Below are 12,013 nucleotides of genomic sequence, written 5' to 3' on the forward strand. Positions count from 1 at the left end.
CTAATTCACTGGGTACTAGCTTCTGCAAGGACACTAAAAGAGTCTTTGAAGTCCTTCCCTGCCTAGAAACACAATCCTGAAACTCAGCTCAATTCAGTCCCAGGGAATGACAGAAATTGTGGAAGCAACTGGTTTAGAACCTCATTTGCTGTTGAACTTGCTGACAGCTTCTGAACAGCTACTGAATGCTGGAAGCTGTCCCTACACGATCTTCATTGCAGTTTACAGTGGAGCTGAGTCTTTTTAAAAGAAGACCAGCTGTCTAAAGATGCCTGTGGCAGTGACCTCTCTTGCTGTATATGATTTCTAAATAGTACTTGTAGATTCTGGAACTTTTAAGGATATTTCAAGCAACAAACTGCCATTTGTTACTAGCATCATTTAAGAGGTCCTGGGCACTAGGAGCTCTAGGTGACCCTTCATTCCTAATGCAGAAGAGAATGTTTGTTACTAATCAGGAAAACTTTAACATGTAAATGAGTATTATGGAAGATCCAATCAATACACTGTATGCAGGAGTAAACACGATCTACCAAGGAAACCAGGAACAGCCCACACTACTGCTCAGCTGGGACTGCATCAGGGAGCTCATCAACTTAGAGGAAAGGGAAGAAAGAGAGCAAAGCCTGTATACATAAATCTGAGTCTTGCTAGGTTCCTGCAAATAATTTGCTATTTCCCACAACTGGTTTGCCAATATCCAATTTCAGAACCTCAATCTCTGCTTATTTTGCTGTTTATCAAGAAAACTTTAACAAAATTCAAGCCACAATTCTGATTTTTAAAATTCATTGCTGAAAATCTTCTCTCTTCTGAGGTATCCTAAGCTCCAGACGAAATTAGTACAATCATCATGTCCTACTGTCCAACTCTGTAACTGCCACATCACCCTATCGTTATTCTGATCTTTCTGTCCCTCCATTTCACCAGACTTGGTGTACTGAGTGGGTGAATCCTTTAGATTTGGGCCTCACTTGTGTCTGTGATCTCTGAATGCTGAGCCTGATGACTTGGAGACTGCTGCCCCCTCAGATCTTCTGGCAGAGCTGCTCATACCAATTCCCCCACAACAGACTAGGGACAGTGAGCAATTCTAGCAAAAATAAGCTGAAATGCTAGAGATACCCCAACTTATTCTGACAAGAGCAGGTCAGGGAGCGCCAAATTAGTAGATCTGAGGGGAGATAAGGATGTAAAACAGTCAGGATAGGCTGTCAATTAACTCTTTCTGAAGGCACAACAAAATTCAGAAAGGGAAATCTGTTCACAGCCTGTGACATTAAGAATAAACTGTGGCATGGTAAAAAAAAATTAGTACCACAGAGCAGTAGCACTCAACCATAGCAGGAAGGTGGAAATGTATCTGCAATATGTAATTTGAATCTATCTTTCATTTTAAAAATGAAAAATTTTGCTAGATACTTTGTTAAGAAATGTAATTTTACAAAGCACCTGTTAGAATTCATCTACATGTATGACATTCTGCATCAAATACTCTGTAAATTCTACAGGCTCTATACTATATAGCTCAAATCCAGATGCAGGAGCATTACAAGGAAGCAGAAAGAGTGCTGCGTGGCCCCACGCAGATTTGGAAAAATCTTCCTGTTGCCATATTGTGAACACACACATATGCATACACTCTTGTGTCCAACACACACACGTGCTTAATATCTCTTGGTATTTCCATAAACATATTCATCTCGGCATTCTCCCTGTAAACACATACCCTTCAAAAACTGCTTATAGCCTCCTTGGGCTTATAACATACATCTGTGTATGGAAAGAAGGGTTTTCAAAAACTGAATGAAAGTGTCTGAGTATAGTGAAACACAAGAAGGCTTCTAAATAGCCTACAACTATGTCTGCAAAGAGGAAACTTATACAAATTTGGTTTGTGGATATCTGTAAGAGCTTGTGCAAGTACATCCTAGAAGGCTTTTCCAAAATAATTAATATGTGAAGAACTCACTGTAGGAAATATAGTTCACTTCTCCTGCTTGAAAGTTTAATCCTGCAATGGTTGAAGAATAGAGATGAACCTGGTAACCCCTACATCTTTTCCCAGCAGGTGTAAAGGTAACAACAGCTCCTGAAGCTGAAAGCACATACACACACACAGCATTTGGAGCCAGCATTTGGCACTGGGCTTGCCCATATACAGGAAGCACAGATCACGGGGTGCATGTGGTGACAGACACAAAATGATGTGCCTTCTGCCATGGTGTCTGAGCCCCCCGTCACAGAACTGAAACAGGGTTCTCATTAACAGTTACCTTTGAAAATTGGTACGTGCGAGGCACCAGTCATTCCTAAGATTAATAGTGCAGCATTGAGCTGTTCTCCCTGAACACTTTTCTAATGAGTCTAGTACTTCTAGGTAAGGTAAAGTTCTCATTAGGTCTCAAGGATCTTCACAAGTAAAACTTCCTCAAAGATATTGCTTCAAGGCCCAGGCCTGTACCTTTTGATCCAATTCCTTGGCTCCTTCTCCCCTCCAACTTCGGTGCACTTTGTGTTTGTTTTACCTCCTGCTGTGGTACCTGTTTCCATGGCAGCACTGCACTCCCCCGTGCCTTTCCAGCGGCTGCAATTAAACCTGCCCGCTCGTTTGTACAGAGGAAAGTCTTGTGCTTCGGATTTCTCTGCTTTTAGGAGACAAAGAGGACTCAGCAGAGCAGACCGCTTTTAGCTATTTATTTTTAGCATTGCAGCGATACCAGAAACATGGAAGTAAACAGGAGGTTGTCAAGTTGTTGTAAATAGCATAGGATTAAACCCATGACACTGAGGAACCCGCGGGCTAGGGCGGGTTATTAAGGATATATTTAACTGTAATTTTCAGGATACTTGATTTCAAGTGTTTATGGAAATTACTATTGTGTCTTAATCTACCACATTTCAACGTTTTCCTATTTCGTGCCTGAATTTAGGGGAAGACCCGGTGGCTCTGCGTGTGGGTGCCACTGCCCTCTCCTGGACACTGCCTGACAGACCGGCTCCTTGCGGCCCCCATGAGGCCACGCAGTACGCGGTGGATGTATTTTTGGAAACTAGAGAGGTAAATTCCGTCCTCCCGAATATAAACCTGATCCTGCATGCCCACTACTAGATTTTGAAAATTTTCAGCTTCGACCAACGTGGAAGCCCACAGCAGGGCCCAGAAGGACGTGGGGGTGTCAGGGCAGGGCCGAGGGCTGCTGCGGTGTCCGTGTGAACCCCGGTGTCAGCCGTGCCCGGTGACGAACCGGGAGGACGGCGGCATCACAGCTCTAACAGCATTCGCTTCCTTCACACAACCACATTTAATGATGCAAACAAAGGTTACAATTCATGGTTTAACCACGAATATTAACTTCTTCGGTAAGACTGCCTAAAGGCCCCCAAGTCACAACGCCCAAAGTCACCTCACTCAAATGGGCAGCTCCTCACTGCACCCCTCAGAAAACTGTTCAGGCAGCAGTGAATACAACGAACACGCCAGGAACTGGGAAGGACGGAAGAAGGTAATAGTGATCAAGATAAAGCTATGCAGGGGCATGCCCCTGCTCCCTCTGAAGTCTGTCACACCCTTGTCCTTCACTTGAGTGATAAGGAGTCAAGGCTGAGGTCTTTAGCATGCAGGTTCCAAAGAGCTTAAGTTTTAAAATGAATAAAGCAATAGCAGACAGCAAAAGGAGCATCTGAGGCAACTGAGGTTGTTTATTCTGGAGAACAGGAGGCTCAGGAGAGACCTTACCGCTCTCTACAACTAACTGAAAGGAGGCTGTAGAGAGGTGGGGTTGGTGTCTTCTCCCAAATAAGAAGTTACAGTTCAAGAGGAAACGGCGTCAAGATTAAATATTAGAAGAAATTTCTTCACTGCAAGTGTTACGAAACACTGGAAAAGGCTGCCCAGGGAGGCAGTTGAATTACCATCCCTGAGGTGTTTAAAAGATGTGTAGATGTGGTGCTGAGGGACACGGTTTAGAAGTGGACTCAGTACTGAGTTACGTTAAAAGTGGGACTCAGTGATCTTTAAGGTCTTTTCCAAACAAAACAGTTCTATGATTCTAATTGCCTGCTATCCAACTTCAGACACAGCTGTTAGTAACAGAAAAGGACATTCACGTTCTTGCATCTTCAAACAAGTACTAGAAAAATTTCTCAAGCAGACTGAAGTTAACATGAGCCTCCTCATTTCCATACTACACCTATTATATACTCTCCTCAATTGGTTTTCTCACTCAGAGCAATTCTGAGGACAGTCTTTCTGAACAGCATAAGAAATACTTTTGTTCAGGAAAAATAAGGCTCAGTTTTGTTAATAATGACTAATTTGCATATTAATTTTTGCTAATGCATCTAAGGGTAAATGAAGGATTCTCCTAATGAACTGAAATATATTAACTCTCAAACTTGATGTGAATATGTGGCCCTAAGAGATCACAGATCAAGGAGCAATGGAGAGTAGGAAAAGCTAGAATTTATATCAATAAGGTTCTACAGAGGAATTGGACAGCATTACCAAATAGACAACATGTGAAAATGTGAAAGGTTGTCTGAAAATAAAAATAATAAAAATAGACAACATGTGATAATGTGAAAGGTTGTCTGAAAATAAAAATAATAAAAAACCAAAACCAAACAACAAATTGAATACACTGAATCTCATTTTCAGCTCCCAGAAGACTGTATACTTACTGGGCCGCAATCTTAATGTACTTTTTTAACAGCTGAACACGCTTGCTGAGTTGAGAGCAAAGACAAATCTCAGTGACCACCCAGAATTGAATTTCATTAAATCTTCTTAAAAACAAGTCCAGATTTGCTGTGGTCTTTTTAAAATTGTGCCTTCCAAAAGTGTGATAGATCAGCTCCAGCTAGGAAAAAGAAAACAGTTTGGGATTTTTTTTTTAAAGTAATCTCATCCTTTGGGCAGAGGAAATAGGTAAGAATGACAAGGTAAGTATCTAGCCTGAAACTTGCTCTGTAGTTTACATTTATTACTGCACAGATGATAAGGATTCAAGTTGCAAATCCAGTAGACAACAGCTGAAGCATACTAAAATTGTAACTACAGACTATGTATAAATAGCTTAATTCCTTAAAATATACAGAAGTAATTCAATAAAAGGCACATATTCAAAAATATTTTTTTTTGCATTTTGCCTATAAAATTAAGAAATCAAAACTTGTATGTGTCTTTGTTGTAGTAGTTTTGAAAATCAAGCTTAGGGAAAGTTTTGCAAATAATGCACAAACCTACCCACTTTAACTAAACATTTTCTATCAGATTCTAATCCACTGAATAGACAGACCCTCATACCTCATGCACACAGTTGAAGAGTTCCCAGTCATAAATTGTCATCTGATGTGCCAAGTCTTTGGAGCTCATCAGTTCGAATGTTCCTACTGTACCAGTAGATGGTCCTTCTTGTTCTGGTAATGGTGCCTACAAATGAGAAAAGGGTATTAATTTTATAATTTAGAAATATTAATTTGCATGATTGGTGCTTTTCTTCCATAATGTCTGAACTTTTCTTTTTTTCTTTTTTTTTTTTTTTTTTTCTTCAGTGTGACCATTTTCCTAAGCATGCTTTTAATAGTAAAACTGAAATTTGCTTTTAACCACAGGCTGGCATTAGGAAATGAGAAGCCTTGTGCAAAATCAGTATCCACTTATGCCCAGGACAGTCGGGAAAATTCTGAAAGCTCTTCAGAAGCACTGTAAGGAAATAAAACAGACTGTTCTTAGGGTGGTATTTTTAGCATTGCTCTAAAATTTGAGGCCAGAAATAAATACTTCAATAAATGCTGTGTTAATTTAAGCATGTCTGTTTGTTTAGGAGCATAGGTCTTTCCACAAAGCATTTGTTATCAGTTTCCTTTTTCAGATGCACAAATACTAGGCCATAAAGCACAAGCCAAATACTTTTGCAAACTACTGATTCTAGTGATGAGAATTATTACATCCTGCCAGACTTCAAAAATCTGCAGTGATTGCAAGATCTTCTGATTGTTTATAAAATAAGCCTCATATTTTCTCTTTGACAATACAGGGATGCACTATCTGTGATTGCAAAAATTCTGGGTATGCTAATGAAAATTATATGCACACAGTGTTATGAAAAAGAATCCTTCAAATCATTCAGGTGTAAAGCATTTTTGAAAGACACTTCCATACCACTCAATAAATGAGATGTGATCTACAGTTTTGCACACAAGTAAATATTGTATTACAGACTGATTTAAAACCATGGCTTTAGATCAAGTCAGATCTTGAGTAGTCTGTTGTATTGAGCAGTCTGACCCTAGAACCAGGGTCAAAGTGTTCAGGTCAACACTGCCAAAATACTAACAACTAATCCTCTCGCCAATTCGAATGGCAAAAACATCAGCAAGGCTTCCTGTGAACCCAGGTTTTAATTTCCAGTAGAGGGCAGTAGAGTTCACGTACAAGTGTCTCAGTTTCTCACAGGGTCTTTGTTAGAGAATTGCAAAGCAGGAAATTGCCAACAAGCTCCTTTCTGAGTAAAAACCCAATACAATCTACAAAATTAACACACCATATTTACGTGCCACAATATAAAGATCAGCTTACTAAATTAACCCCATTTTTTATAAGACTATTATATTATCAATAGAAAGAGGACTGACATTAATACATCAAATCACTTTCTCAATAACACACAGCATATAGGAGCTTTATTTCTCTACGAGTTCTTGCTTTGTACTGTAGGGAAAACAAACTTGTCTTTAAAATACCATCATACAATCTAATTAAAAATTATTAAAATAAACCACAGGCATTATTACCTTAAAAGCTCCATCTACAATTTTTTAAAACTAGTGTATATAAGCAAAGTATCTAAAAAAAAATCAGGACATCCATCAGTCTTGCAAGAGCCTACAGATTGCTCTGAATTAGGATTTGTACAAATACAAAATTTCTTTCATTTAAGAGAGAGAATGCATTAGAAGTGCAGCAGTTTTGTGTAGAAAATCCTGAAGTATGCAAATCTGTGGAAAGAGAAATGCCCATAGACTGCAAGAGAGGATTTTTCCCCTATTTGGAGGCAAACACAACATAGCTGTTACCATAACAAATGCGTATTTTGCAAGGCTAGGAAAGAAGCACTTAAATGTAAACTCATTGCATATTTGAAAATACATCTAAGCCAGAACAATTTTCACATGGGAATTGTGAAGTGTAATGTGAATAAATACACATGCAGAGGCAACAGCCAGAAATTGGAATGTGACAGGATTAAACTGGGAGGCAGGTATGGTTGTAGCATTTTTCCATTTCTTTATACATTTTTTTAAAAATGCAGCTGGTAAGATGATGTATTCCGTTATGCAATGTTGAGAACCTTTTTCAAGGTGTTGAGCATTTCTCTCTAATTCCTACTGCTGTCAGTCTTGTTGATGGAAACTAGCACATTACAGCCCTTTATCTTATAGCTCCCTGTAGCATTTCGAGTACTTGATCCATGGTAAATAGCACGGGGGGAAAGGCACAGAAAGTCATGACAATTCACTGCCAAAGCTATGTCAACACACACAATGCAGAGCGATATAAAAGTACCCAGCACAAATCTCCTGACACAACACCCTTGCTTTATGCCCCATGAGGGTATCTACTTGGCAGGATTAATTAACCTTAAGGGAACATCAGAATTTAATAAACTGAACAAGAGATATCTCTGCATGGAACTACAGTATGCTGGATGTGCATTCCCTAGTTACGAAATTGAAAGCAGCAGCAAAGCATAGATTTTACCATATCTATAAAAGAAATCAGGCATACATACTAAGTGGCTTGTTAAAAGCATACAGGAGGCTGAAACAAGGCTAGGAGTAATAGAGTTCATGCTGACATGACTTGGCAATGACATTTGTTTTTAATGAAATAAAAGGAACAAAAAGTACAGTCAAATCAAACTCTATAAAAGCAGACCCCATGGCGATTGTTAGAATTACTGTATAAACTGTGAGCACTTACGAACAATTCTGCCTAAGGAAAAACAGACTTTCTAACACAGGAATATTTTCTGTGATTCCACTCATCTGAGATTTTTAAACAGTATTTTGTAGAGCTGAGAAATAAAATATTTTAAGGAATTTACTGTTGGAATCAAGTCTCCAGAATGCTTGAATTTGTAACATCTCTCTTCAAGAATATATCCCTGAGGTCTTGAGGGGGCAATTCTGTAATCAGAAATTACTGCACGTCTTAGTGATAACATTCAGCTTTTCATCAACCTGCAGTGTGACACAGAGCATACTGGGATCAAGTGCTGTCAGGTGGATCAGGTGGTTTTCTGCTCTAGCTCAGGAAATTATAACGTTATCTTGTTTCAATTTCAAGGCTCATCCCATAGCAATGTGACAAGACCTTTGTTTTGACTGTTTCCACAATTTTTTACCTAAAGCACTGACAATGCCAAAAAAGGCCAAGTGTTCAAATTAAATGAAGATAGGAACTTCCAGAAAGCTGCAGATGTACCTACCAATGAATCAAACTGATCACGTGGGCAAGCAAACAGTCGTCCATTAACACTGAGAGTTGTAAACACTGAAACATCATGAGGTTTGAGCACGACCTTTTCTGCAAACATAAAACAAAAGAGCGATTATTGTTTCTATGTAGAATTTACACAGGACTGATCCAACAGCTGCACAGATCACCCTCTGGGAACAAATTTTGCATGGTAAACCAATGTCCAGGATACAAAATAGATGACAACAAGGTCATCTTTATCAAAGAAATGTGACAACAAGCTCAGCACAAATCAGTCTCCTACAAAACAGGCATAGAGAACTAGAATCCCAGCCCCAAACTGTACACACAAGTCAAAAAACTTGTGCTGCCATCTCCAGAAACTACCAGCAAAAATTCAGCCATAAATGGGGACTCCATTCATCCATCTTTGAGCTGTAAGCATGTGGAGAGCTTTTCTTCATAGAAATTGCCTTGGAAGACAGTAACTGCATAAGGAGGTGATGAAATCTAACTGTATTCAAATCTTATTACAGCAGTTCTAAAAAAGCATCACATCACAGGTAAAGAAAAGATAATGAAGCAACTTACAGAACAGTCCCTGTCGGCACATGCTGGCTGTCAGCAAATCTGACAATAAAAAACTGCTGCAACTGCAAAAAGTAGAGCCGCCTGGCGTCAGCTCTCAGGAAGTGAGCAGTTTTTGGCAGGCATCACTGTTTGCAAAAATGCCTTCCAGCACAGCTCTCATTAGCTCTGTGTGCGTTCACACAGCCGTATTAAACCAGAGCACTTCAGCAATACCAATTCTCTGGAAGAATTCACCTTGCAATAACTCTCCCATTTCTACAGCCTATGGTGGGGGCCTGACCCCTCACCCTCTGCATACACCAGGTTAGTGGGCTTGGCACTAAGTTGCTAAGTAGTGGTTTGCACAGAGAAGAGTGGCCAGAATGGTAGTGACCACTACTGGATTGTCTGCACACTGCTGTATTTTCTGCCATTGATGATTCTTATGTCTAGTCTGACATTATCCATGCTTGCCTCCTATTTCTGTTGTTAAAAAATTCTTAAAAGTCTTACAGTAGCTTTACTCTATAACATGCACACATATTTCTCTTTTCTCCCATGAGAGCTCCACTCTGTGCCAGCCATAGAGAAAGTACTTGCCTCTAAAACAGAACCTGTGAGCCAGCCAGACATGCCCATGGATATAAAAGCCATGACTGAACTAGTCCTTCAATCCCTCCTGAAATTCTGATTCACCATGAGAAGTGTTTAAGATGGTTCAAATACTGTACCTCCTCCTGAGCTCATCTTTACTATGATGAGGCCTTCACCAGAACCCAGCTTATCCGCTACTGCGCTGATCACTTCCTTCACAGAGGAAGACACTGGCACCCGGATAGTGGTATAGGTTTGGTCTATGCAGTACACCTTAAATAGAACTAAAGAAAAAAGGATTGTGCTGTGTGTGACACATGTAAAAAACAGAGACTTCACTGTACAAATTACTTTCACTTCAGCAACCACTCCTCACAAATGAAATAAATCACTAGTTTTGATAGTTCCCTATTTCTCAGATGTTATGCAATTTCCAGTATAGAAATCTCTGATTTCTCAGAGCTTTTAGCAAACCACAAAGCATTAGTGTTTCAGTATTCCTAGATTATTTCTGGATGCCAATTGAATTTGGAACTTTGTTATGTTCCAGGTACTATAATATTTTAAATCAATACTTTCCTAAAAGAGTCAGGAAAAAAAGTCTCTTGGTTACAGCAAAGTAATTTTCATATTTACAATATTAATTTGAAAATAGGTTTGGTTACCATCAGAACTTAAACTGTGCTGCAACTTTTTTTTACAATAAAAAACATTTTACAATTGCTGAATGAAGAATTGTGTAGACAATGAAGAAGAATACCCTAGCAGTAAGAACAAACTTGAGTGTACAGTACAAACTGGCTCATAGAGTAATACAGCTACCTAGAAAAAAATGACAGTACATTAGCCTGCAAAAAGCAAGGCAGTCCAAAGTGAAAGGCAGCCCAAAGTGACAGATAATTAAGACAGAAGAAGTTAGCAAAATACTCCCTTCAGCTCAGCTGTCAAGCCAAGCCAAGCAGCCCCAGGGGTTACAGCTGTCCATGGATTTTCAGTGTTCTGTGTGCTGCCTGCCCTAAGGTTGAGAAAGGTGCTGCCATATGAAAGGGGCAGTAACTGCCTGTCCACACTGACACAAGTAGTACTTCCCTGGCAGTAGCAACTGTTTTGCACTTTGTAGACCTAGAAAAAACACTGATATGAACAACAGAAGAATGCCTGGCAGGATGTCTGGTATTCATATGCAGTTACTTCCAGCTTTTGAAATGGCTCTTACATTGGTTTGATTTATGGCACCAGCTTTCTCAGCTATATGACCTTTTGTTTCTGTATTTTCAGTGTTGTTCACTAGCAAGAGCTATCATTTAATATCAAACGCTTTGAAGCAGAAGCTATTTTCTGTGGTGAAGATAAACCAAAACAACCACTGGAGACTGGCCCTAGTGGTTACAACGAAGTCCTCAGATGTATGACTTTAAAGGGCATGTAGTCTTTGTTTACAATTAACAGATCTCATCAGCAGAGCTCAAGATTTTGTTTACACAGCTTTGCTTTAACCTGCCTGAAGTAGAGGACAACATGAAAAGCTGGTACAACTGAAAATGTATTCTGACACACTGATGCAAATATTATTTAATCTGTTCAGAGAACCACAAAATAGCCATAGGGCAAAGCAGCAGATTTTGTTTCCTAGGCTGTGTGCTTCAGGGCAGATACCCACAGCAGGATTCCCTGCTCACTCCTGTCGTGTAAAGGAACACCTGTACATGTTAGCTCGAACTACATTAGGGACACAGAGGATCAAACATGACCTTCAGCACCCACTATTAATTGCACTGCTGTTACCTGCATGGACACTGTCTGAACCAGTTCTTACCTGTTCTATTAATTCTCTTTTTTAAAGGTTTGTACATCTTCCTCTGAGAAAGCACAATATTTGATAACACAAGTAACAATAGGCAAAAATCAGGAGCACTTCAAATCAGTGGTGGAGAACGTTTGGAATAGCAGAAGTAGACAGAGCTTGCTTTAGGCCAGGCTTCAAAACTGAAGGTAGGTATTTTTATTTATTTTTTAGATCCTTTTTTTTGAGAGCTACAAGTTTACTGCTAATCTCAGTGGCTCTAGAAACTTTGCAGAGAAGGAACTCACCTTCGTCACTGCCCTTGATAGGCTGGCGTTTCTGTGCTCTGTCATCACTTGTGTTGAACAGCTGCAGAAGAACTTTGTGCTGAAAATGAATCATCAGGATTCACATCAGTGCAAAAACCAAACATTATGGAGTAGACGTGAAATACAAGAAATCACTTAGCAATGGCAGGAAAAAGAGCAGCAATGCAAAATCTGACACTTAATGTTAAAAGCTATCTCCAAATGTGTTCTTTTAATATATCCATGATTACAAAAGCAAAGGGGCTTACGGAT

The 12,013-nt window shown here is 39.5% G+C and overlaps 1 protein-coding gene across 10 annotated transcripts in view; it reads right to left on the reverse strand.

The window, feature by feature from the left end:
* The window catches only part of RAPGEF4 (Rap guanine nucleotide exchange factor 4), a 178,018-nt gene that overhangs the window by 14,635 nt on the left and 151,370 nt on the right, over positions 1–12,013 (reverse strand). For 8 of the 10 annotated variants that reach the window (XM_071747346.1, XM_071747342.1, XM_071747339.1 and 5 more), the window contains 5 exons: positions 11,741–11,819; positions 9,787–9,933; positions 8,496–8,593; positions 5,309–5,434; positions 4,684–4,862 (listed from right to left, as the gene is read on the reverse strand). In XM_071747346.1, coding sequence (XP_071603447.1) covers positions 4,684–4,862; positions 5,309–5,434; positions 8,496–8,593; positions 9,787–9,933; positions 11,741–11,819 — 629 coding nt within the window. Of the gene's footprint in view, positions 1–4,683; positions 4,863–5,308; positions 5,435–8,495; positions 8,594–9,786; positions 9,934–11,740; positions 11,820–12,013 lie in introns of those variants that run through there. The other 2 variants (XM_071747343.1, XM_071747349.1) reach the window with 2 other exon arrangements.

This window comes from Heliangelus exortis, chromosome 6, assembly GCF_036169615.1.
Source record: "Heliangelus exortis chromosome 6, bHelExo1.hap1, whole genome shotgun sequence".
Classification (NCBI taxonomy): domain Eukaryota; kingdom Metazoa; phylum Chordata; class Aves; order Apodiformes; family Trochilidae; genus Heliangelus; species Heliangelus exortis.